The 27373-nt window shown below is 43.7% G+C and overlaps 1 protein-coding gene across 2 annotated transcripts in view; it reads left to right on the forward strand.

Annotated features, from left to right (window-relative positions):
- The window catches only part of PLEKHA5 (pleckstrin homology domain containing A5), a 235638-nt gene that overhangs the window by 108708 nt on the left and 99557 nt on the right, over positions 1-27373 (forward strand). For both annotated transcript variants that reach the window (XM_070947658.1, XM_070947657.1), the window contains exons 4-5: positions 22758-22841; positions 25716-25836. In XM_070947658.1, the coding sequence (XP_070803759.1) occupies positions 22758-22841; positions 25716-25836 (205 nt within the window). The remainder of the gene's footprint in view (positions 1-22757; positions 22842-25715; positions 25837-27373) is intronic.

Below are 27373 nucleotides of genomic sequence, written 5' to 3' on the forward strand. Positions count from 1 at the left end.
GATGTGGCCTCCCGTACTGACTCCTCCCAACACCGTTGGTTTTCTGCGCTGGACGCCGCCCTCCCACCGTGGCCGTTACCAGGGAGGATAGCCTGAACAACGTCGTCCCGTTTACTGTGGAATTGGGGTAGTCGTGATAAAGCGTCAGCGAGGAAGTTCTTTCCTGCCGGTACATATTTCAAGACAAAGTTGAAACGTTGGAAATAGTGGGCCCATCGCACCTGTTTTGGGGATAATTTCCTGGGGGTTTGTAAAGCTATCAGGTTTTTGTGGTCCGTCCAGAACTCAAATTGGGTACGGGCCCCTTCTAGAATGTGTCGCCAACTAATGAGAGCCCAGCGGACAGCAAAGGCCTCCTTTTCCCATATAGCCCAACCCCGTTCCGTGGCACTAAATTTCTTGGATGTATATGCGCATGGTTGCAACTGCCCTTGGCTATTGGGCTGCAACAACACAGCCCCCACGGCCACATCACTTGCGTCCACCTGCACTATGAACGGAGTCTCTTGATCAGGATGCTGTAGTACTGGGGCCTGTGCAAACTGAGCTTTCAAGCTGTCGAAAGCCGTCTGGCAAGCCGACGACCAATTCAGCTTCTGACCCGGCCGTGGCTTTCCCACCTGTCCCCTAGTTTGCAAAAGGTCAGTGAGTGGCAATGCTATATGGGCAAAAGAGGGAATAAATTGCCTATAGAAATTGGCAAACCCGAGGAAACTTTGCAATTGTTTCCTCGTCTCTGGGGCTTGCCATTCCAAAACGGTGCTGACCTTCTTCGGATCCATTGTCAAACCGTCTGTAGAAATTCTATAGCCCAGATAATCCAACTGAGTACGATGGAATTCACATTTTGACACTTTCACATATAATTTAGCGTCCAATAAACGCCGCAATACCTGACGGACTAACTGTACATGTTCCTTCATTGTTCTCGTATAGATCAGTATGTCGTCTAGGTACACTAAGACACCACGGTAGAGGTATTCATGGAGAACCTCGTTGATTAATTGCATAAACACTGCCGGGGCGCCTTGCAGTCCGAATGGCATAACCCGGAATTTATAACTTCCTAGGGGGCAATTAAACGTGGTTTTCCACTCATCCCCCTGTCTGATTCTAACCCGGTAATACGCCTCCCTCAGGTCTAACTTAGTGAAATATCGCCCCGTCGCTAATGTGGCCAGAAGGTCTTTTATCAACGGGAGGGGATACAGTGGTTCTACACTCACAGCATTTAGACCCCGGAAGTCGACGCATAAGCGAAGGCCCCCATCCTTCTTCTCCCGGAATAGTACTGGAGCAGCCATATGGGCTCTACTGGGTTCAATAAACCCCCGGGCTAAGTTCTTGTCGATATATTTACGCAATTCATCTACCTCCCTTGGTGTCATCGCATACATTCGGGGTTTCGGTAACTTCGCACCAGGTACAAGTTCTATAGCGCAATCTGTCCTACGGTGAGGTGGTAATATATCACACTTCGCCTCGTCGAATACAGCTGCTAGATCTGTATACACTGCTGGAACCCCCGGTGTCAGGGGTCTCGACCTATGTTCGGTCCCTTCCAGCAACCGACTAGAGGGTTCAGGAGCACTTGGTTCAGGCCCTAGTTCAAGGCGGAGTTTGCGATACCCTCCTTCCCACCAGATAGTTGGTTTCCATTTGTCCAGCCATGTTAACCCCAGGATAATGGGCTCGATCATAACATCCACTACTATGAACCGAAGATACTCTTTATGCTCTCCTATCCGTAATTGTACTAGTTCCGTTACCTGCGTAGCAGGAGCCCCCCCCAACGTTGACCCATCCACCTGTTCAAACTTAATAGGTGAGTGCAACCGATATAACCGTAACCCTAACTGCACCACTAATGCTCGTCTCATCAAGCAACGAGTACAGCCAGAGTCGATTAGCGCTCCCTGTTGTACAGCCAGACCCCGTCATGTGTTCTCCATCGTAACCGGGATCAGAAAAGGACGAACGGGAGCACTCACCATTGGATCCCGGTTGCTGTCCTCCTCGTCGCTATCCCCCTCTACAACGAATGCCTCGCCAGTGCTGGAACGTTCTACAGGCTCGATTGGTGACGTGTCGTTACCGGACGGTCGAGCCTGAGCCACGACCTTGGACCGTTCTGGCGTGGTCCTTTGGCGTTCACGGCCCTTCCCCCCAGTCGCGGGTGTTCGGCTTACGGGTTGTTGGGAGGGCGGAAGAGGGCAGTCCAGAGCACGGTGGCCTATCTGATTGCATCGGAAACAACGAAACGTCGGCCGACGAACGGAGTCTCCAAGCGCTGTAGGTGCACTTCCTCGGTTGGCCACAGGTCGCTCTGGCAGCCTCCTCACTTGGGCTGATGGTCCTGCACTGGGTCTGCTGCGGAACTCTTTCAGCCCCATATCCAGGTCTATGGCTGCTCGAAACCACTCCGACAAACGCGGTGGTAATCCTCGATATACGCATGCCTGTCTCAGGTCCCGATCCAGTCCCAAATGAAATTGATGCACAAGCATACGTTCAGGCCACGCCCGCAACCGCCCAGCGATGGAACGGAATTCTTTCACATAGTCCTTGGCAGGACGGCCTTTTTGTCTCAAGGACACAAGCTCCCCTTCGGCCTGTTGTGTCCTAGAATCATCCTCGAACCGGGCCCGAAGGCCCTCCAGAAAAAGTCCAACGTCGGTTAACTCACGGGCGTGGTCGCTGTGTAGGTCCGCCACCCAGTCAGCAGCCTCCCCTGCCATAACGGTGGTAAGGGCAACCACCATGGACCACTGGGATGGGTAGAACCGGCCATAGAGATCGAGATAACTGATAGCCTGGCTGAGAAAGATTGCCACTCGGTCCGCACTCCCATCAAACGTTGCTTGGAAAGGGGGAGGGCCCCACATAGGCTGGGCCCCCCATGGCCCCGCCGTCCAGGGTGGTATGGACCTGGGCTGACCAGCAGGTGTGCCACGGAAGCTCTGTGAGGGTGCCCGCCGCCCTGTTTCGGCCCGACGTTCCTCCTGTGCAGGCCGACCCCTGGTATCCGGGCGACCCGTTGCCCTCTCCTGACCGTCTGTAGGGGGAATGGTCTCACGTCTCTGTCCAGGGGCCCCCCCGTCTGCCCTCAACTTTGGGCTGGCCAGACGGAAACGGGTATCTGTTGTAGTTGTAGAAGCCCCTTGCCAAGCTGCTGAAGACTCCCCCCCCATAGCCCATGGTTGCCAGGACTGTGCGTCCCGAAAGCTGGCCTCCCCAAACTTCTCCCTTAGGACATCCAGAGTCGAAGGAGCCAGTTCGGTGGAATAACTCCACCCCCCCCCTTCCTCATCATCAATCCACCGCCTCTCTCTCCACCTAAGGAACCTTTCATCCGTGGAGGGTGGGGTCGGCACTCCCTTACTCGGACCGGTGAGGGCTGAGCTATGCCACCATTCTCCAGAGGCCGTAGTTGTCCTCCCCTCCGGCTCGCCTGGCCCCTCACATTGACTCCCCGTCCATTCCTTCGGCCGAACGACAGGGGTGGGAGCCTCATCCAAGCCCCCTGCGCTTGCCTCCACTTGCTCTACCCCGGAGTCCTCCCCCACGCACAGCTCAGGATCCAAACCTTCAGCCATTCGTCTGTTTGGTTCCTCCGCTGTGGTAAAAAGAAAAGCGCCGTTTTCCTCTCAGGATCCTCGGACCACGAAACGGAAGAAACACACCAAATCACCAATAGACAAGGTTTTGCTTTGGGATGATGGTTTACTTTCGTAGCAACGAAGGATACAGCAGTCGTACGCGATTTAAAAACGGCGCTATGGGCGTTTAGCTCGTAGCGTTTTTATGTCTCTCCGCCCAGCTGCTGTGGGGCGTAGCCCGCGCCGCGCCCATCCGCCCCCCGAACCAGCGAATCAGCGGCGGAATCCTCTCCGCCCAGCTGCTGTGGGGCGTAGCCCGCGCTGCGTCCATCCGCCCCCCCGAACCAGCGAATCGTCGGCGGAATCCTTTAGCTGAGATGATGTTGCATGCGGGAAGCTGCTGCCACGAGAAGCCCTATATCCGACGCACCCCGCCACCTCACCCGGCCGCCTAACCCAGCGCCCCGAGCCCCACCCCCGTGTGCCACCATGTGCGCCCGCTGGCCGTCCATCCCCGAAGCTGAAGGGCGAGGGATCGGCGGTGAGTTGTGTCGAGCGTGAGGGCGAGCTCGACAGCACCATTTGTCTGAGGGTGGTGACTGGAACTCAACCCCTGTGCGGAGCCTATCAATCTTAAAAATTCTCTCCAGAAACTGGAAGTAAATTGCACACCCCTATCAGAAATTATTCTTTTCGGAGACCCATGTAGTCGGTAAATCTGCCGAATAAATAATTTTGCGAGGGTTTTTGCTGAAGGGATCTTTGAGCAAGGTATGAAATGTACTTGTTTGGAAAACAAATCAGTTACTACCCAAATGACAGTGCAGCCCTCACTGTCGGGTAAGTCCACAATAAAATCCATAGATATTTCCTTCCATGGGGCGTTCGGTCTAGCCACACTTTGCAGTAATCCAGGGGATTTTCCTGGAGGTCTTTTAGCCGAGGCACATACTGGACAGCTAGCCACATATGCCTGTATGTCCTTTTTTAGTGCAGGCCACCAAAACTGTCTCTTAACAAGATGTAAAGTTTTGACAAACGCAAAGTGTCCTGCGGCTTTGGCATCATGCGCATATTTCAATACGGTTGGTCTTAATGTGGTCGGAACATACAATTTTGATCCAACCCAAGCTAGTCCGTCGCGAAGTGTGCATTCATTCGAGTGGACTTTAAACCACTCGTCAGCTTTTAGCCCTTCTCGTAATTTTTCAAGTAAATCCCCTGAGAGTTCTGGATCGGTTTTACTCTGCGCTCTGGTAGTGACAGGTGTTGCCAATTGCGTTAAGGGGATCATTGGTTGAACCACTTCCTTCTTTATGCTGTTGTATTGTGGTAATCTGGAAAGTGCGTCCGCCATGAAATTTTTCCCCCCAGGAAGGTAACGTAAAGTGAAATTGAAACGCTTGAAATGTTGGGCCCAGCGTGCCTGTTTGGGTGACAATTTGCGTGGTGTTTTTAATGCTTCTAGATTCTTATGGTCAGTCCACACCTCGAAAGGGTGTTTTGCCCCTTCTAAAAATTGTCTCCATGTTAACAGCGCCCATCTAACTGCAAACGCTTCCTTCTCCCATATGGCCCATCTCCTTTCTGTCTCAGATAGCTTACGGGATGTGTAAGCACAGGGTTGTAATATTCCATTCTCATTCTTTTGCAAGAGTATCACTCCTACGGCAACGTCGCTAGCATCCGCTTGTACTACAAAAGGTTGTTCTATGTCGGGGTGTTTGAGCACAGGTTCAGCTGCAAACAACCGTTTCAGTTTTTCGAAAGCGGCCTGACAGTCCATAGTCCATTCTAGTGGTTTCGAGGGTTTGGGTTTTATTTCCCCTTTGGTCTTGAGCAAGTTTGTAATTGGCAGTGCGATTTTTGCGAAAGAGGGGATAAATTGTCTATAAAAGTTAGCAAACCCTAAGAAACTCTGTAACTGTTTACGGGTGCGTGGTGCGGCCCATTCCATTACTGCCCGGACCTTTTCCGGGTCCATCTCTATTCCCTCATGCGATATACGATATCCCAGATAGTCGATTTTGTCTTGATGGAATTCACATTTAGAAAGTTTGGCATAGAGTTCAGCTGCTCTGAGTTTATTCAAGACCGCTCGAACCAATCTTATATGGTCGGCCATGTTGTCAGAATAAATTAGAATATCGTCCAAATAGACCAACACCCCCTTATATAGATGCTCATGCAACACTTCGTTGATCAACTGCATGAACACGGCCGGGGCCCCCTGTAGTCCAAAAGGGAGTACTCTAAATTGGAAACACCCCAGTGGGCAATTAAATGCTGTCTTCCATTCATCTCCCTCTTTTATTCTCACTCGGTAGTATGCCTCTCTTAAATCAAGTTTGGTAAAAATTTTTCCCTTTCCTAAATGGGCCAACATGTCCTTCATAAGTGGGAGGGGATAGACATTTTCCACGCAAATGGCGTTCATGTTTCTATAATCAACAACTAATCTGAAGGATCCATCTTTCTTTTCGCGGAACATTACTGGCACTGCTACCTTGGGTTTGGCTCGTTCGATAAATCCCCGTTCTAAGTTTTTGTCAATAAAATTCCGCAATTCCTCCAATTCTCGAGGTGTCATGGGGTATATTTTTGGTTTGGGAAGCTTCACCCCTGGGAGTATTTCAATGGTGCAGTCAGTGGCCCTGTGGGGAGGCAGAGTGTCAGACGCTTTTTCACTAAACACTTCCTTGAGGTCCCAATATTCCTTCGGAATTTTCTCTTCTCCCTCAATATAGTTAATGGCTACTGCGGCCCCTTCTGGTCTTATGTCGTCCCTTAGGGAGGGGCCTTCCTTTTCCGGAGTTGGTTCTGCCGTACGGATGCGCAGGACCCCCGTTTTCCAATTTACTCGTGGGTTCCATTTACGAAGCCAGGGCAGTCCTAGAATCAGGGGCCTTTCCATGCCAGGTGCTACGATAAAACTGAGCTTCTCTATATGACTCCCCAACTGTAGTTCAAGGGGTTCGGTCATAAAACTAGCTGGGCCCCCTCCTGCAATCGACCCATCTAATTGACAAAATGCAATGGGTCTTTTTAAAGTTTTCAGTCTCAGTCCCATTTCCTCCACTACTTTGGGGCTAATTATGCACCTAGTGCACCCCGAGTCCAACAGGGCTAACAATTGCGCGTGAGTTCCTGTGGAGGGCACCCTTACTTCTACGGGGATGAATAAGGGTTCTTCCGTGTGACTCACCCGTTCATCGGTGTCCGAGTCGGAGTCCGTCTCGCTGTCGTCATCGTTGGTCGGAGTTCCCAACTCACGCTGGTTCCGGGGAGTGAACTCAACGACTTCTCCTTTCAGGGCGGTGCCGCGGGTTTTGGCGGGTATTTTATCGCTTTTCTTTTGGCTGGCCCCGGTGGCTTTTGGCGGTGGTTTGGAGAAACATTCGGCCGCCCGGTGACCCTCCTTCCCACATTTGAAACAGGTGAAGGGCTTTGACTTGGGTTTGAATTCGGTCTTCCCGCCAGTCATCTTGGCCGCCCCCTTACGGTAGAAAGAGGATGACTGGTCCCCCATCCGCCTTCCTCGGAGTTCGCTCCGTTTCAGCTCGATCTCCACATCCTCAGCTACTATGTACCATCTATCCAAATCATCGGGGACCCCCATGCTCCTGCAATCTCGATATATCTCATCATTCAATCCATCCTTGAAACTCTCCAAAAGAGCCATCTCTGACCAGCCTGTCATATAAGGTGCCAGTTCACGAAACTCTTGGATATACTCTGCCACCGGCCTCCGGCCCTGCTGAATGCTCTTCATTCTGAGTCTCGCCTTTTGTTCAGCTAAATGGTCTTCAAAACGTCTTCTAAGGGCCCTCATGAACTGGTTGTAATTTCTCAGCAGGAGGGAGTTGTTATTGTGGAGAACTACCATCCACTCAGCCGCCACTCCCTCTAGGGCATTCGCAACGCTTCTGACTTTAGCCGCATCCGTTTCGTAGTCCTCCCCCCAATCCTGCATGTGGTTCCACACTTGGGTCAGGAAAAATCCCAAGGTTTTAGGATTTCCATCAAACTTCCCAGGAAGGGGGGGGATTTTTGGCTTTTTACGTCTGCGGGGGGGGGGCCTGCAGGGCTGGGGTCCTCTGGCCGGCTGCATCTCTTCCTCGAGCTGCCGAAGCCTGGGATGTTCCCTCCTCAAACTCTTCCTCTCCCCCGCAGGCTGTCTCTTCGGCCTCCCCCCTGGGGTCTGCTTCCCCCTTCTCCACAGGAGTTTCAAAAGACTCACGGTTTTTTCTGCTTTCTTCCACATCACGGATAAGCTGCAAGGCTTGATCTATCATGAGATGTTCCTTCTGCTGCTGCATCCACACTGCCTCCCTTTTTCGGGGTCTGGAAGTCGTCACTCCCCGGGGATTCTCCCCCCAGTCCGGCAGTCTCCCCACTCCTTTGGACCATCTAGCTTCCTCCGGTTCCAAACGGAGTTTTTCCAGCCATTCTGCAGTTTCTCTTTCCGACTGGAGGGCGGTTGAACTCGCTGCCCCCATCTTCCCTTCATCACTCCCTCGATCTGACATACTTTGGATTTTCAGTCCCCTCGGGTTTTGTCCGGGATGACTGAGATGACTTCCAGCTTAATGTCAGGTATGCTTCCTTCAGTATCCAGGAAAGAAAACCCCAAACTCAAGCATTTTGAAGAATTTGGTACTTTTACTGAATATGAAAAGATTAACAACCCAGTGAAAAGCTGGAAGTGAACAAAACGCGCGAAATGCATCTACTAAGCTTCTTCCCCCCCTCGTGTTTATATTTTCTCAGCCAATCTAAAGGTCTTCCAAAGGTCAGGTGGCAACACTTCTGGCAGCGTCATCCATCAGGAATGTCGAGACAGTTGGTCAGCCATCCCCTTCTGAAATCCAGTTTCGATTCCCACGAAATCCCCTCCTACAAAGACAAACCCCCTCCTGCTCTCTTCCCCCCCTTTGCTCCATACCTAATCCCTCCCCGTTTCTTATGGCAGCTAAAGCAGAAAAGCTGAGGCTGACAGCTGCTCTAGACACTGTCATTACTGCTATATAGAACAATATGTATGAAAGACTACAGAGCACCTTATAATTGATTGATTAACTCAGCAGTGCAGAATTAATTGGAAGTTCTCAAGAGTTTTATGTAAAGTATTTTCACAGATTAATTAGTGCACAAAATATTTTATTAAGAATGAAACAAAAACCACTAGTTGATTAAATGGACCTGTTTCCAGTATGTTAAAATATATATCCATGTATGAATTCACTACAAGATGTTAGGTGATTTCTTTGTTGTTGTTGTTGTTAGTTCCAAGTCATGTCCGACCCATCGCAACTCCATGGACAACGTTTCTCCAGGCCTTCCTGTCCTCTACCATCCTCTGGAGTCCATTTAATTTCACGCCGACTGCTTCAGTGACTCCATCCAGCCACCTCGTTCTCTGTCATCTCCTCCTTCTTTTGCCCTCAATCTTTCCCAGCATTAGGCTCTTCTCCAGTGAGTCCTTCCTTCTCATTAGGTGGCCAAAGGATTTGAGTTTCATCTTCAGGATCTGGCCTTCTAAAGAGCAGTCAGGATTGATCTCCTCTAGGACTGACCGGATTGATCGCCTTGCAATCCAAGGGACTCGCAGGAGTCTTCTCCAGCATCATAGTTCAAAGGCTTCAATTCTTTGGCGCTCAGCCTTCCTTATGGTCCAACTTTCACAGCCATGCATTGCAACTGGGAAAACCATAGCCTTGACTATACGCACTTTTGTTGGCAGGGTGATGTCTCTGCTTTTTAGTATGCTGTCTAGCTTTGCCATGGCTTTCCTCCCCAGGAGCAAGCGTCTTTTAATTTCTTGGCTGCAGTCCACATCTGCGGTGATCTTGGAGCCCAGGAAAATAAAATCTGTCACTACCTCCATTTCTTCCCCATCTTTTTGCCAGGAATTGAGAGGGCCAGTGATTTCTTACAGAATAACGTTCTTAGTTTTTTTCCCATCAGCACCTGTTTTACAAATCTGTATGGGGAAAAATATTTTAAAAAAATACTTACCTGGTAGGGGAGAAACCATAATCATTGTAGTCGATTACTCCAAATATAAATGCACAGTTAAAAGTACTACCACTTGCTGGTTTCTGCATCACTTAAATTAGAGAGCTCATTTTCTTGAGCAGGCAAGTGCTTGTTGAGGTAGCATTCTTAAACTTCTACAATACTTTGTATGTAACAACTTTTCACTTAACAAGTTTTTAGTTATAAAATGTACACATAAACTCTTTCTTCAGGCTATAAAGGATTGTCCGATTAAAGTGGCCTTGTATTACCCTTGAAATATATCTTGAAAAGAAACAATTTGTAGAAGCTCTAGAGCCGTGATGGCGAACCTATGGCACGCATGCCACAACTGGCACACAGAGCCCTCTCTGTGGGCACGCAAGCCGTTGCCCAGCTCAGCTCCACCGCACATGCATGCACGTGCCTCCCACCAGCCAGTGGACTTTTGGGATGTGGGGGAGCAGGGCACATGCCAGAGATCTGTGTGCATGCACAGGGAGGGTCGCACATGGGGGGGAGTGCGTGGGGGTGCAGTGCAACCCCCATGGCCCGTTTTTGGGCCCAGGAGGCTGCAGGGAGGCTTGCTAGGCCCAAAACGGGGGCAGGGGATGCAGTGCGCCCCCCCATGGCACATTTTTGGGTCCAGGAGGCTGCAGGGACACCTGCTTGGCCCAAATGGGGGATGGGGTCTCACATGCACGGGGGAGCAGAGGGGTCACGTGCGCATGCACGGGGAGCATGGGGTTGTGTGTGCATGTGCAGGGGGTGCATTGCATTATGGGTTTCAGCACACTCGCACACTTTCGGCACACAACGAGAAAAAGGTTAGTCATCACTGTTCTAGAGGAAGCTAACTCTAGAGTTAGAGGATAATAACTGAAAGTGCTTTTCCCCCCTAATATATAACTACATCCTTTTTAAAACCATCTTTTCTCATATGTGAATAAAATAGATAGATTTTCACTTAAGCTGAGTATATGCGACCTGTGATTAACATGCTGTTATTGGTGTAGGATGGATTAGTTTTAATGTTAATATTTTTGAGTAATTTAAAAACTTGAAGGGGTGCAGAGGCTCATTAGTTAGAGTCGCTGAGCTTGCCAGCTGACAGCCCCAGTTCGAAACCCAACCGCTGTACAACAGGGTAAGCTCCCATTACTTGCCTCAGCGCCTGCCCACCTAGCAGTTCGAAAGCATGCAAATGCGAGTAGATAAATAGGTATCACTTTGTTGGGAAGGTAACAGAGTTCTGTGTGCCTCAGCATATATTCATGCTGGATTTGGATAACACTGTTTTGTCTTTGCATAACACTGAATCCCTCAGCTAAGAAAGGAGATGAGCACTGCCCCCTAGAATCGGACACAACTGGACAGAATCGGACACGACTGGACCTTCAATTTACAAACTGTTATTTCTATCAAACATCTATTAAAGGGACATAACAATGCATTTCATTTCCCTTTATGGAACTTGTAAAGTTAGACTGCGTTTATTTCACACTGATTGACTGCATTATATTGTCTGTAATATATTTTATCTTTTTGGTGCTACTTAGCCTGTGAGAGCGACAATGATAATTCTGAAATCACGTCTTTCCCAGGTGTAAAAATAGGAAAGGAACTAACATTAGTTTTAACTAATAAAAATCTATAATTATTGTAGTCATATAAATTGTGAGCTTTTTTATATGTGAGAAAACAGACTCATAATATGGCCCACACACAGCTATTATTTTTTTCCATGACTTTTCCAAATTCCTGAATTTTTATTGTTAAGAGATCTTATTGTCCTCCCCAAAATGGGTAGCTGTCCTGACATTTTGATGGAAGTCAGTAAGAAAATAGCTAAAAAAAACCTGAGTAATTATATTTGTTCTGTGTGGTTTAGAATTATTATTTTAAGCATTGCTTAAAAATTCTGAAATCAACCTGTGGTTTATGGAGATAGTTTATGTACCTCCTGTTGTCATTTAAATTAGGGTCACTGATATTTTTATTCATCGTGCTCTACCCAGGGCAAAGGAATTACTTCATATTCTTTCAGTGAAATGATTTGTATAAGCCATGTATTCCCTCTGACAAGCTTACATCAATTATCATTCCATTGTCTCTGCTGAAATACAAGCATGTGTGTGCCAACCAAAAAAGGACAAAAAAAATCTTGTTAGGAGTATAAATGGAAATGTTTCTAATCCACTAGCTTGCTGAACACCAAAGCAGAAATTATAAACCATAATAAAAACTAGTAATGCTATTGTTTTGTTTACTATCAGATGTGGATACTAAGAATTCTGGAAGGCCAAATGGATCACTATAGAGTGTTTGCCCCAATAATTTGTGCCTCCAATGAGAACTCAGGTTGATTTGTTTGACGGTCCATGTATTTCTTGGCTGTCTCAGGAATTCTGGGAGTTGAAGTCCACAGGTTGTAAACGGGCCACAGTTGCCCACCCCTGCTCTACGGTATTCTTCACAGTCTTCTTCAACACCAAAGTTCAAAAGCTTAAATAATCTTCTCATCCAGCTTCTTCAAAGTCCAACTTTCGCTTCCATAGAATGTCACAGAGAAAATCATTGTCCGCATGATTCTGATCTTTGTAGGTACTGTAGAGACACATCACAATTTCTGAATATCTTTTCCAAGGTCTCCATTGCTACTCTATTGGGTGTTAGTTGGCAGTGCATTTCTTGACTGGTTTTTCTGGTTAATCCTAAAAGGCAGAAGCTATCCACCACTTCAGTGTTTTCATTTTCAATTTTAAGATTGGTGGTTGTTTCTGTTGTCATGAGCTTGATCTTCATTATATTTAATCTTAGTCGCATTGTTTTCACTGTGCCTCATGACTTTCATTAATATAGATTGCAAATTATTTGCATTTTCAACTTTCACAACAACGTGACTTGCATAGAGCAGGTTTTGTATGTTTCTTCCCACATTTTTAAACCACACTCATCATTTTCCAGTTCCGCTTCCATCAATCTATATTCAGAATATACGCTGAATAAATGCTTTCTTTGCTGGGCTGGAGCCAAGCTATTTCACCACATTCCATCTGTGGTGTGGCTTCCTGACTTGTGTATAAGCCTACTATATTTTACTTGTCTGGGTGTGGCATGTTATGTGAACATGGCAGTTGCATTTTATTAACCTCCTTATATTGTTTAGTAGATCATGGGAACACAGCCTAAATGTTGCAGAAAGTATTTGTCCTGCCTACTTTGAAAATATTTTGATGGATTAAAAAGGGCTGAAAAGGACAATCTTCCATACTATCATCAGAAACTGTAATATTTCTTTCAGTATATGTATGTTGAGATTCCTTAAGAGAGACACAATAGTAGTTTTTGAAATAAATTTATGTTTTTACTGACAAAAAAATAAAGGGAGACTATTTTATATATCTATTTCAAGCTATTTAGCTATCATCAGTTAGCCATACCCTTCTGGGATTTGAAGCCGGGCTATTTTAGGTATTAGCAGGTTCTGACAGGTTCTGGAGAACCAGTAGCAGAAATTTTGAGCAGTTCGGAGAACCGGTAGCGGAAATTTTGAGTAGTTTGGAGAACCAGCAAATACCACCTCTGGCTGGCTCCAGAGTGGGATGGGAATGGAGATTTTGCAATAACCTTTCCCCAGGAATGGAGATTTTGCAGTATCCTTCCCCTGTCATTCCCACCAAGCCATGCCCACCGAATCAGTGGTAAACATATTTGGATTTCATCACTGGGTATTAGGTAGATGTATTAACCTCTAAGCCACGGGCTCTCCTCCCTTTGTTGGCTATACCAGGGGAAAGATTAAGTGTTTTTTGCCAGGGCAACCTGGTCTACCCAATTATGGGATGGAGCATACTGCTTCCACTTTCGCCTTTCAGCCCCAATCCAGGAGCCTTCACAGGCAGTTGCTTTTTGCAACAACTATTTTTGTGTTAAATGTACATTTTTACCGACAAAGAAATAAAGGGACATTAGTACAGATCTATTTCAAGCTATTTAGCTATCATCAGCTAGCCATACCCTTCTGGGATTCGAAACGGATGTATGCTCTGTTCCATAATTGGGTAGATCTGGTTACCCTGAAAAAAAAAAAAACACTTAGTTTTTGAGGTGTACATTTTTAAAAGATTCCCCTTATTCAAATACTACCATTTGCATAGATATTGATTTTTGACAGACCGCTTTCATTTTCCTTTACTCCTGCTGAATATATTGTTAAATATTTAAAATATAGTCACAAAAATATCATGCAAGTTGGCCAACAGGTTTAACTTTGCAACTAGCTGGGATTTCTTAAAACATGCAGAATGTCTGACGTATTGTCCTAAATCTGTGTGTTTCAAGACAGTCACTTCCATAATCTTAAATGTTCTCTAAAGATTCAGGCAGGGGTGGGCCTCAAAAATTTTAGCAAGAGGTTCTCTGCCCGGTTGCTGGGTGGGCGTGGCCTAGTCGGTCTCCTCCACCACGGTGGGGGGGGCGTTTTTGCCCTCCCTGGGCTCCGGAGACTTTCCTCGAGCCTCTGGGAGGGCAAAAATAGCCTCCCCAGACTTTGGAGGCCCGCCCGAACTTTCAGTAGGCCTGTTTTTCACCCTCCCCAAGCCTCCATGCATGCCCTGAACTTATCTACATCCAAAAGGGGCTGTGTAGGGACTCCTGGGAGGGGTGGGGGTGGGGTGGGAGGGGCCAGCCAGGAGTGGGATTTGGGGGTTCTCCGAACTGCACAGAATCTTAGCTAGAGGTTCTCCTGAACCCCTGCATCCCTGGATTCTGTACTTCAGTGCATCCTCTGGAGATAAATCAAAAGGAATTGGTAAGTTCACACTTTGTATTACTACTGGGCTATAGAGTAATGCTGCAAATGTTGAGAGAGCTCAAAATCTGAAATGTTCTTTAACTTACATCTTTTTGTAAGTTATTAACCATGGTGTGACGTTCGTCTGCATATGGTCCTTGTGTCTCATTTTTGTTTTCTTTTTTGAAGACATCCTTTTTCTCTTCGGCTTCCTGAGCTGTCTAAATGAAAGCTTACTATTTCCGCGCTGAAACCTGATAATAGAAGCTTTTCATAAGCCACAGGTGGGGGATGCTGTCTTCCATCTGGTTACTATTACGTTGTTACGTGCTTTCCAATTAGAATCTAAGTAAAAGTTGCCGTTTCATATCTGTTGTGGATAAACAGATGTACCAATCTCATTTTGCGTAATACTAATAGTTTTACTAAATCGCTGTCCTTTTCTGTGGTACTTAGCACCTTTATCCTTGCCTCTGCTGAGTCCAAATTGAGGGTTTTGAATATTCACAGTGAATTTAATGTATAGTTTTCTGGACTGGAAAACTTGGATTTCTACGTCAGCAAACGATTTAGGAATTCCTAGGCAGGCTAAATCCGTTTTATAATTTGCCTGCAGAATACTGTTGTTAAAGATTAAGCGACCCTAAACCTTGTCTTTCAGAGTTTTAAATTTACTGGGAAATAGCTCAACAGACTGGTCCCTTGAGTAAATAATTCAACCTAAATCAGTGGTGAATTACTACCTCCATAGATGAAACATCTTAGATCTTATCCTGAGTTTGCACCAAGCTGTGGGAGCAGGAAAGATTATTAATGTGGATTTCAAATCCTGATGTTTAAAGCTAAAATCACTACCTTTGTGTGAGAATTCAATGACTTTGAAGTTCGTTGTAATGCTCTTTTATTACCCAAGAAATATTCTGATTATGGAGCCTGATAGTCATCTGTGTTTCAGAAAAGCTTTTTCCATTTTCTATTTTCAAACAGATGTAATTGAGAAAAACTTCACATCTTTAGATAATATGAAAAATCCTGAAGTGACATTTCAGGGGGAATATTAAATTTGTACAGCTGCAGATTTCATATAGATATAAATATGTTTATTACATTTTCCCAGAATATTTTAGTAATTTTCTCGATGCATCATGTATCATTGAGGTTCATATATCTCACTGCAAAAGAAGAATTAGTACAGAGAACAAAAATAGCAAAGAAATATTCCCTCTCTCCTGACACACCACACACACAAATACAAACACTTTTTCAAAACATTTGTAAATGTTAAGAAATGTACATTTGCCCGTTTCCTAATATATCTGTAAATACAGTGAAATCAAATCAGTGCTTTTATTTTGGCTGAATGGTCCTCAACTTACAACGGTTCGTTTACTGACTGTTCAAAGTTACAATGGCACTGGAAAAAAAATGACATTTCTGATCTGAGACTACTTAAGGGCAGTGCAGACTGCACACATGTAGTCCTTGATTTATGATCAGAATCGGGACCGGAAATTCTATTGCTAAGTCAAGCGGTTGTTAAGTAAGTCACAGCCAATTTTACAACCTTTTTTTGCCACAATTGTTAGGTGAATCACTGCAGTTAAGTGAATCGTGCTGTTATTAGGCAAATCCAGCTTCTCCCCTTGACTAGACTACAGTGAGATGTATAGTTGTCTGCCACACCTATTCATCTCCGCCCCCTGCCTTTTATCCCCAGAGCTAGGGTGGGGCTTTGCTAGCAGCGGTGGCTCTTCCTTCCCCAGGATCGGCCCACAGATTTCCACTGCTCTCCTCTCCTCTGCCTTCTGCGCATCCGCGCGTCAGGCACTGGACCTAGCTGTTCCTCCTCTTCCTCATCAGCCACCTCCAGACCTGGGGGCTGTTGACTGTCCATCTGAGGGCTGATGGACAGCCCAGACTCAGCCTCTGTCTCTTTCTCTTTGCCGGCTCCATTCCCTCTTTCTCCTTGGAGCTCTCAGGTTGTCCGATGCTGACCCTGACTCCCACGCCTCTCCTCCTCTGATTCGGCTGCTGGAGGGGCCGATGGCCAACAGACCACAACAGAGCCATCTGGAAAAATCACACATGACTCCAGGACTCTGCAATTATCATAAATACATGTAGGTTATCAAGGGTCTGAATTTTGATCACCTGACCATGGGGACGTTGAGGCAGTCCTAAGTGCAAGGATCAGTTGTAAGTCGTTTTTCTCAAAGCCATTGTAACCTTGAGCAATTTTTAAATAAATAGTCTTAAGTTGAGGACTACCTGCATACTATTCTGAGAGTATCCATTTAGGAGATGAAGAAGGAGGAAAGATGAAGAATAAGGACCCCAGAGAAGCCCCATCCTAACATTGTTACTCATAAATGACCGTAAACTCTTTAACTTAACATACTGCCCATTGCAATAAAACCTGTAATACTTTGAATTTGTGAGCACCTTGGTTTCTAGATTATGAGCTTGCATAAGACGCTTGACAGGAATAGAGCATAACCGGTTCTGAGTTTCTCTCTGTGTTAATTGAATAGCTATATATATATGTGTGTGTGTGTGTGTGTGTATGTGTATGTGTATATATGTGTGTGTGTGTGTGTGTGTGTGTGTGTATATATATATATATATATATATATATATATATATTAATAATAATAATAAATACATAAACATATTCACCTGCCCAAACTGGCCCAGAACATTCCATCAAAAATCGCACAGTGTCTGGGCATGTAGATTCAAGAACCTGGGTTTATGTTGTTCTGCCAAATAGACACCCGTTTGATAGCTATCTGTGTAGCTGCAGATATGCTGGTCTATGACCCAGACACATAGGACACAGAACAACAGAGTTGGAAGGGACCTTGGAGGTCATCTAGTCCAACCCCAGCTCAAGCAGGAGGCCCTTACAGAATCATAGAGATGGAAGGGATCTTGGGAAAGATTTGATTTGATGTACCGTGTTTTCCCGAAAATAAGACCCCATCTCAGGGGTGAAATCCAGCAGGTTCTGACAGATTCTGGAGAACCGGTAGCGGAAATTTTGAGCAGTTCGGAGAACCAGCAAATACCAGCTCTGGCTGGCCCCAGAGTGGGGAGGGAATGGGGATTTTGCAGTATCCTTCCTCTGCCACGCCCACCAAGCCACGCCCACAGAATCGGTAGTAAAAAAATTTGGATTTCACCACTGCCCTGTCTTATATTTTTTTTGAACCCTGAAATAAGCACTTGGCCTTATTGCCATGCGCTCAAAAGCCCGACTGGGCTTATTATCAGGGGATGACTTATTTTGGGGGAAACAGAGTAGCTACAGAAATGTTGGGTTCCAGCCTCTTGTGTAAAATGTAATATTGAGTCCTCGGTTTCCTAACTAAAAAAAAAAAAAATGCAGTTAAGAGGATTTATGATGCAAGCTGTTGATTTCTGGTGAAGGTATGTCTCAGCCAGCTGTGCCCACTTCTGAAGGCCTCGCTGATGGAGAGAACTAGTTATGTACTGATCTGAGAAAGAATGGCCCTGCATGGCAATGAAGTTACCATGGAGGCTTCTGGATTTCTGGATCTTCGCTTTTAGACTGGCTGTTGTCAAAATACCAATATATTGACGTTAAAAAAATAAAATAAAACATACCTCTGCTTTCATCTGTCTCCGGGGCTTTTTAATTCTGCATGATAAAGATAACACGAGTTTGTTAAAACAAATCTATTTTGCTCCGAAAAGGAACACTTAAGTAGGTTACATACTGACAGCTCTCACATAATTAAAAGGATATAAAGAAACAAGAGAATAAAATGTTTACTACCCAAGAGAGGCCAATTAAAACTGGTTTTAAATTCCAGACAGGTAGATTTAATTAACCTGCAAGAAAACCTCCAGGAATTTTAGGCTGTGAGAAAAGATGAGAGAATCAGGTTGCAGTACAGCAGTCAAACAAAAGCATTCGCCCAGCAGAGCTTTTCAAGTATTATTTTTCCTGGGAAGCTTCAGGGAAATCTTTACATTAATGCCATCTAGGAGATAGAGTTGCAGAGTTGACATAACATAAATGCATTCAAACTAAATGAGGAGTGGTAATTGCTAATCAGTGAAACAATAGCCTCTCGATTCATTGGAGGCACCAATTAAGCTTCGCGGATCCAGAATGCGCATAGCTAATACTGGTTTCTCTAATAGGCAAAACATGTCTGATTTCACGTGCAAATCTTTTATCTCCGAGTCTTGGATGTGGACGAAAATCCTAAGTATACCCACTCATATGCATCAATGGTGGGTTCCAACTGGTGTTACCACCGGTTCTCTTTGCATATGCACTTTGTGTGCAATCGAACCGAACTTGCCCTCCGCGCAAGCGCATTAGATTTCTGCCCAGCTGAGGCGCAGCAATCCACTCTGCCGCGCCTATCAGCTGGGCTAAAAAAATGACAAATAAAGGTAGTGTTGTGGCTCGTCAGTGGCCTGTGCAGCTAGTAGCTGATTCCGACAGCGAGGAGGCTGGTGTGGTGTTGCGCCAGCAGCCTGTGCAACTGGCACTCGAGTCAGACAATGAGGAGGCTGGAGAAGATGTGGTGCCAGAGGCAGGGATTCAGCCAGGGCCTTCAGAATCTCCAGAAGCTTCCATAAGTGAAGAGGAAGAAGAGGAGGAGCCTCGATGCACGGGGGCGCAGAGCTGCCAAAAGGCAGGAATGGCTCCTTAGGAGGAGGTCTCCTCGAGAGTAAGGCTTGGGGCTAATTGGCCACTCCCTTAGCCTATTTAAGGAGGAACGCCGACTGAAGCAATTTGCAGGGAACAACTTCGTTCACATACCTTCGTGTCTTGTCTTGCTTATCTTATCAGCTTCTTGCAAATTGCTTATGGGCATTCTGCCAACCACAGTAAGCTTTCAGTATTATTCTTTGAATTCTTGGCGGCTGTTAATGCAGTTAATTAACAGCCGTTGTTGTAAAAAACTGGTTTATTTAGTAAACTAAGGTTTGAACGGACTTCGTGTGTGCTGCGTTCTTTGGGATCCGTAGCTGGGGAAGAACAGGTAGGTATAACGTGGGGGCGGGCGGGCAGCTCACAGTCGTAGAGAACCGGTTCGCTGACGTCACATCATCACCACTACCAGCTCGCCCGAACCGGGCCAAACGAAAGCAACCCACCACTGATATGGATGCTTACTGTTACAACAACAGACTCTCAGATTACTTATGGGCAGTGATTGCTTTCTGCAAGTTGGCAAAGTACAGGTTGCTTTCTCGGATGGGGCAGCATTGTGTACAGCTTTAGGCAATCATTGTTTCACCCGTTTGGCTAGGGTGACATTATCCCACTGTGCGAATGCTTTGCAAGTTCAGAATAGGCCTTTGAAAATGGCAGCAATATTAAATCATCTCAGGCATCTTGCAGTAAACAATAAAAAAATAAAACACAGGGGAAAGGTCTTGCAGTGGAGAACTTAGTTATAATTTATACTTCTGCTATTCATAAGGATGGAAGATACAAGGCAAAGTTTAATATTTCATTAAACTAATTATATATATATATATGGATGGAGAGGGGGGAGAGAGAGAGAGATTGAGAGATTGAGTTTGAGATTATTTCAGTTTACTTAGATGTATCTTCTATGCGCCTCACTCTATTGGTCTTAAAGTATGCCTGGGTATGTTTCAGTGGTGGGTTTCAAATTTTTTTACTACTGGTTCTGTGGGTGTGGCTTGGTGGGCGTGGCTTGGTGGGTGTGGCAGGGAAAGGATACTGTAAAATCTCCATGCCCACCCCATTCCAGGGGAAGGTTTCTGCAAAATCCCCATTTCCTCCCGATCAGCTGGGACTTGGGAGGCAGAGAATAGATGGGGGTGGGGCCAGTCAGAATTTTTACTACCGGTTCTCCGAACTAGTCCAAATTTCCGCTACCGGTTCTCTGGAACTGGTCGGAAGCTGCTGAAACCCACCTCTGGTATGTTTGAATATGTTTTTTATTATTTATTTATGTGTGTGTGTGTGTGTGTGTGTGTGTGTGTGTCCACCAACCATGAAGTTTATTTTACTTTACTTGGATATATCTTCTATGTGCCTCGCTCTCTTGATCTTAAAATATGCCAGGATATGTTTGAATATGCTTTTTATTTTGTTTTGTTTAAAGTGTTGTCAGATACTACTGTTCCCTACATAGGAAGTTATCACTATGGTTTTGGCAGAATATTCTGTATATTGAAGGTTGTTGCATCACTGAAGCTTTGCCTTTTCATGTCCTCCACACACACACACCCTTTGTTTGCAAACTTTGGGAAGTTTTAAATAAACAGAACAGAAGGCATAAAGAGAGTGGGATTAAATACAGTGTTTACTACAAGGCATTTGGCCCTTACTAGAAGAATGAAATGTTATAAAAAGCAGTGAAATGATAAACAATTAATTAGTGATTTACAGATTTTTTGATTAGAGAAGAAGGAAAAACTTATTATAGACTGGAAACCTTATATGGACTGAAAGAATTAAAATACGATGAATTATGGGTTTAAAAAGATGGTAGATTAAATGAGGGGCTAAAAGGATTTGTATACTTTCTAAGAGGGAGGAGGGATTATAAAATAGCACTTATCTCTTGAAGAGTGGTCAGAAGACATTACATTTCATAATTTGCAATTTTTTAATTGAATTTTTAGATTTGCCTTTTACTTTATATAAAACTCTCAATAAATATAAATCAAAAAGAAATGGCAGACAATTAATTAAGACAATTAAGCAACAATCACAAGTATTCCTCTCAATTTTATGTAGTAGCAGCAGCTGCAAGTAAGAAAATTTCATAGATAATGTAATATTAATCTTTCTTAAGCAGAAATTTAAAAAGAGGGCAACTACTGCAACAGCTGCTGCTACTACTACTACTATTACTACTACTACTATGACTACTACTACATTCGAGACAGAGGATTAGCCAGTGATATCACCATTGCTTGGGGAACACTCGGTTGGGGACTCCTTTCACGTCCCTGTAAAGTTGCCTATCAAAGTGGTACCTAACGACATAGTTGGGGTTGCATACTTTTGAACTGCTAGGTTGGCAGGAGCTGGAGCGAGTGATGGAAGCTCACCCCATAAAGCAGCAACTCTCGGATCTTAAATGCTGGCTTGCCGATTGTCAACCCCTCCTAATCAACTTCTTAAATTCCTGTATAGATACTATTCCTCTATTGCCGGCTGTAGGATAGAGAAATGTATACTATGTCCTATATTCCATAATCGCAGGAAAACAGAGAATTCAGTTGAGACTCCTACGGTCTCATAATAACTACAGTAGATCTTTGGATCTTTGCCCAATATACATAGGCTATATCTTATCAATATTTTCTCCTTTGTCTTCTGAAGATTATATGCATTCATAAATTGATTATCTACTGCCATTCACGACATGAGAGGCTAGTTCAAAAAGAATCTGAGCAATTTTAGAAAAATAATCTCTCAATAGCATAATTACAATAACCCCAGTGCCCAAGGAGCAGCCAAAAAGAAGAAGGAGAAGAGATAGATACATATTTCCAAAACAAGAGAGTCAACTAACTTAACGTTGGGAGGGAAAGTTGTCAAAAAGAGGAGAACTGCTAATGTCTAATCTGTATGCCTATGGAGATTCTCAGTCATCCAGGTCATAATTGTCCCAAAGTGGCTTCTTTCAAAAGGCCGCTAGGCTGTTTTTTTTTTTTCCTTAAGGGAGAAGAAGAAAACATTTTGCTCCTCATCCAAGAAGCTTCATCAGTTGTGATGGCGGTGGGAAGGAAGGATAGGTACAGACAGTTGAGTCTGGATGGTGGGAGGGTGGAACCTATCCTTCCATCCCCGCCACCATCCAGTCTCAATTGATAATTCCTATCCTCCCATCTCCCGCTATCAGTACCCAATGAAGCTTCTAGGCTGAGAAGCGAAGTGTTTTCTTCTTCCTCAAGAAAAAAGACAGCCCTTTGCCTTTTCGAAGAAAGCACCTTTGAGGCAGTCTAATCTGTATCAACATGCAATGGGGAATTGAACTGTCTTGAAGAATAGGTGACAAACCAGAATATAAATAGAATGTTCGTGCCATTTCAAGCAAAGCCATGAGGAGTCAAAAGAAAAATATGAAGGAAATTACTTCCATCTCTGTTTCACAGACTATAAAAATATGTTTAGATTATATTTATGTAATCTAAATTTACATCATAGCTTTCATTTTTTTCTATTGTCTACAATTTTTTTTTCCAATCATCAAATCTGTATGTCATTTCATTTTTTTTTTTTGTTCCATGCAAAAAGTTCAAAGGGGGTTTCCAATTAGCTGTAAAATTAATCAGTGCATGCTTAAATAATTCCTGTATTTGTTCCTCCACAGTCACAATGAACGAAAAGTGACCTGCAAGCATCCAGTCACAGGGCAGCCCTCACAGGACAATTGCATATTTGTCGTGAATGAACAGTAAGTACGTGTTTACAAAAAGTTGTACAAAAAAATTACATTTTTTTTTTGATATTCTGAATATCTATTTATGTGGTTGTTATTGTGTAGTTGTTATATAATATACAGTAATTGTTAAATAGTACCATACTGTTATTTACAAAATCCCAAAGTAGTTTGTAATGGTAAAACTATTTTAGAATAAGCCAACCCATTGAAAGATAACTGTTAAGGAAGTTAATGCCTGGGAAAAGGTGAATGCAAGCATGAATAACTATTTACTTTTGTTGTTCAACTGATGATCAGTTACTCATTCATATGCGATCCGTTAACCAGGTAGTTGTCTATTTATTTATAAGTCCAATTGTCTCTTGAAAAAGCACCTTTGGGACACTTATGGCCATGTTGTTGAAATAGAGTACACCTGTGAGGGCAATATAAACGGCAACATTTATTTAGGTGTGATATGCCTTCATGGGTGAAGAACCCAAGTTCCAGAACAACGTTTCCCATATTCCAACTTTTTCCAATTTTATTAGGCAATGAAAAATGCGTGGAGATGTTCTACAACTTGTGAAATTTAAAGAATACAATTGTCTCATATCATATGTCAGCATTCCTTTTTTTCCTCCATCTTCTGTTTCTATATTGTTGATATCTTGGTCTGTCCAAGTAATCACCAATCCAATCATCCATTCATCCCAGACTGAAATTTTCTTGTAGTTCTGACTCACAGAGTTTTCCGCCTACAGAGTCCATTCTATTCATAGTTCACCCTATCAATTATTCCCCTAAAAGAGATTTATCTCTTTTTTGTTTTGCAACAAGCATTTGGTTTCCTTGAATTTCCTTTTTCAACGTCCTGGAACTTCCTGAATCCTCTTATTTGGTCATTATAATTTGCCGTTATTGAACAAGATCAATCTTGAAAAGGAAGAAATATGGTGAAATTAGACCTACTCACCCTCAAAATGGGGCTGTGACGTCAAAGATTAATTTTTGCTGCTTGAGTTGTAGAATTAAGAGCCTTGATAGTACAGTGGTTTAGTGCACCCTGTCATTAACACAGCTGCCTGCAATTTCTGCTGGTTCGAATCTCTCCAAGGCTCAAGGTTGACTCAGCCTTCCATCCTTTCTAAGGTAGGTGAAATGAGGACCCAGTTTGTGGGGGCAATAAGCTGACTTTGTATAAATATACAAAAGTATGAAGGCTATTGCTTAACGCATTGTAAGCCGCCCTGAGTCTCCGGAGAAGGGCGGCATATAAATCAAATTAAAAAAAAAAAAATTATACAGACCAGCCTTTCAAAGACTCCACAAAGCATGGATGTTCTGACCTAAGGTCCCTTAAAAAGCAGGAAGCAGAGTCTTGGTCCTGGCAAAACTTCTTTTATTTACATGACTGTGAATTCCTTTCATTCACAGTCAGCAAGTCCTGTCCAAACAGTTTTTCAAAGGAATGTTTATCAACACAGACCTTAGCTCGCTTGGAAAGCTGCCAGGTAACAAGTTTCCAAATGCAGTACAAGGCAAAACTAGGCACAGAGTCTCTCAGAGTCACGTACGAACAAATTGTTTCCTGCAAAAGCCCACTCCCCGTTCGCTCCTCTTTTGTTTCCTATAGGAGGGGCCAATCACCTCCAAGGTGTGGCTTGCTCCCAAGTTGACCCTGCTTTCTTAGTTGTTCTTGTTTTCTGGCAGCTCTGCGCATGCGCACACTGGGAACAGGCTCCAGCTGTTCCTCTGCCTTACTGCTGTCTAACTCCCTCTCTGCCTCCGATGCAGAGCCCTCGTCTGAGCTTTCCAAAGCCCCCAGGACTGACCCATCTACCTCCCCAACCTCCTCACTGTCCGACTCTGCTGCCAGTGCCGCTGACCGCCAGCAGGCCACAACAATGGATGCCTCATCAGATTCATCACAGATTTGGACATGTGTGATTCCTTAAGATTAATTAGTTTATTTCTATAGTTTTTCTTTTTTTTTTTTTGAGGGTTTTTTTGTATTTTTATAAAATCTGCAAATATACTACAAAGAATGCATACTAAAAGCTAATATTCACACATTTGATTTAAAGAAATGAATGTAAATATAATTCTTTTATATACAGCTTAAATCCAAATTTACAACTGCATCATTTTCATGGAGGAGGTGGCATAGATTGAACAGACATTTGAGTTGTAGAACTTCAGCAAACTGAAAAGATGCTATATAAAATTGGTATCATGAATTCCTAGTGTCTTCAAAAAATAGAGCAGTTCTTAAATGCTAATTTCCATTAGAAATATATATAGAGAAATATTTCTATATTTTTTCTAAACACGTGTTTATTACTGTATTAATTCAATAATTTGATATTCAAATTTCAAGGTCTCCCAATTCCGCAACCATTGGGTGGCTTACTGTGAAGTAAAATGTAAAAAAAAAAACAAAACCATATATCTAAGACAAGAATGTTAACCAATAATGTGAAAAACCAAAAAAAATTGCCAAAACCAATGGGGCTCATTCTGCCTGGGAGAACAATCAGATGTTCAGCAATTTACCGCAATGGTTAGTCATTCAGCTAATATAAGCTTGTGATTCATAAAATTGGGCACATCAAATGACTCATTTTTTGGCAGTCTTTTTCTTTCTTTTTTAGCACTATAGGCCTGAGAAGTTTTCAGGTATGGAATTTACTAAAGTAGAGATACTTTGCATTACCTGTTGAGAACCTACTGTAGGATGCTCCAGGGAGACATGTTTTACATAGTCATTATTGTTTTGCATCAACATTTGCTGGGAATCTGGACAAGTAACACATTCAGACTCTTATTAAAAACAATTAAAGGTATTTTTCTCCTAATCTTAGAATACCCGGCAGGTTCTTATGTAATTGAATATTCTATTTCCAGGACTGCAGCAGCTATGACTTCAGAAGAGAAGAAAGAACGACCATTAAACATGGTGTCTGAAGCTGCACACTATAATTTGACATCAGATTACACAGCACATCCGATGAGTCCTCTGGGCAGAGTAAGTTATTGTATTCAATATACATTATTCATTAGTACAAAATTATTGAGCTAGTAAGCCTAACGTGGTGTGGAGGCACAATTATGTGGAGGTTGTAAGACAATCGATCTTCGTTTGGAAGTTTTTTTAAAAAATACCTTTTTTTTAGATCCACGGGTCTGTTTATTGGGTTTGGGTTTGTTTGTTTTTAAATAATTTGTTGTGTGTTGTTTTCTGTGAGGAAAAAAAATTCTCTCAAGTGAAGTGCTAATAAAAATTAAGTTGCGGTATACAGTCTATATACAATATGTATAAAATCCATCATGAATAATAATAATATTGTATTACGCATGCTGGTTTTTTTTAATTATAAACAACTTCATTATTAAAAGCCAATAAACAAATATTAGGACTGTGAAGCAGTTCATTTCTGGGAATAGATGTACTTGGCTCGGTTTAAGGCCTCCCCCTGAAACACCTTTTTTGCTTTCAGATCTAAAGCATTGCACAACCCTACTAAGTGTGTGGCTAAAATGGATTCTTTTCTTATTTTAAAAAGTCACAGAGAACAGATAATCCTTTAATGGTTTTCTAATAAACTATAATCATGATCCCAGTTGGTGGCCCATGCGGTAGTTCTTACTAAAAAGCTTGTGAAAGCAGCCTCAATGCAGCCTACCGCTGAGGCCAAGTGGTTATGGGGGGGTAAAAAGCCCTCCCGGATCACTTTCTGAGGTAATGAAGAGCACGACACAGCAGATTTTGTTAGAACAAATCATGCCATACTTTTGAGTTATATATCCGTATGGTAGAAGATGTCTGAAGAGGTTTTTATCTGCTAAATTGCTACTCTGAAGTGCAAACTTCACTTTTAAAAAAAAAAAACAAGAAGGAAAAGAAAAAAAGAAGGAAGGATGGATGGATGGATGGAAGGAAGGAAGGAAGGAAGGAAGGAAGGAAGGAAGGAAGGAAGGAAAAAGAAAAGAGACAGATTATCCAATTCCTGGTTGGCTTTTCTCACTCATTTGTTATTACTATTTCTTTATATTTTTTCTACATTCAGTTTCTTGGATTTCAGCCAAATACCTTGGATGTCGGAAGTGAACGAAAGAGAGGAAAATTGTCACCCTTTTTCTCTTCCGTCCTTCTTCTTAAGCTGTAATTTTTACTTGAGACATTAACTGCAGTTCTTTAAGAAACCTTACCTTACAAACTGACAATGCTTTTCTATTAAGTGTGGTCAAAATTTAAAAAAAAAGTCATTTTGCTCTTCAACATGGGCATGTGCCGTGTTTCCCCAAAAATAAGACGTCCCCTGAAAACAAGCCCTCCCCGAAAATAAGCTCTCCCTGAAAATATTTAACCGCATGCACAGCCTGTCCCCGTCATTTCCTTTGGTTAGGGTTAGAGAGACAGAACTGGAAATCAGGTAAAACGGCAAGAGGAGCCCCGTCTTGCTCCACACGCCCCAAAATAATAAGACCTCCCCGAAAATAAGGCCAAGCGCTTATTTCGGAGTTAAAAAAAATATAAAACAGCGTCTTATTTTTGGGGAAAC

This window comes from Pituophis catenifer, unplaced genomic scaffold (genome assembly GCF_029215685.1).
Source record: "Pituophis catenifer annectens isolate HBS135680 unplaced genomic scaffold, rPitCat1.0.hap2 SCAF_7, whole genome shotgun sequence".
Lineage (NCBI taxonomy): Eukaryota > Metazoa > Chordata > Lepidosauria > Squamata > Colubridae > Pituophis > Pituophis catenifer.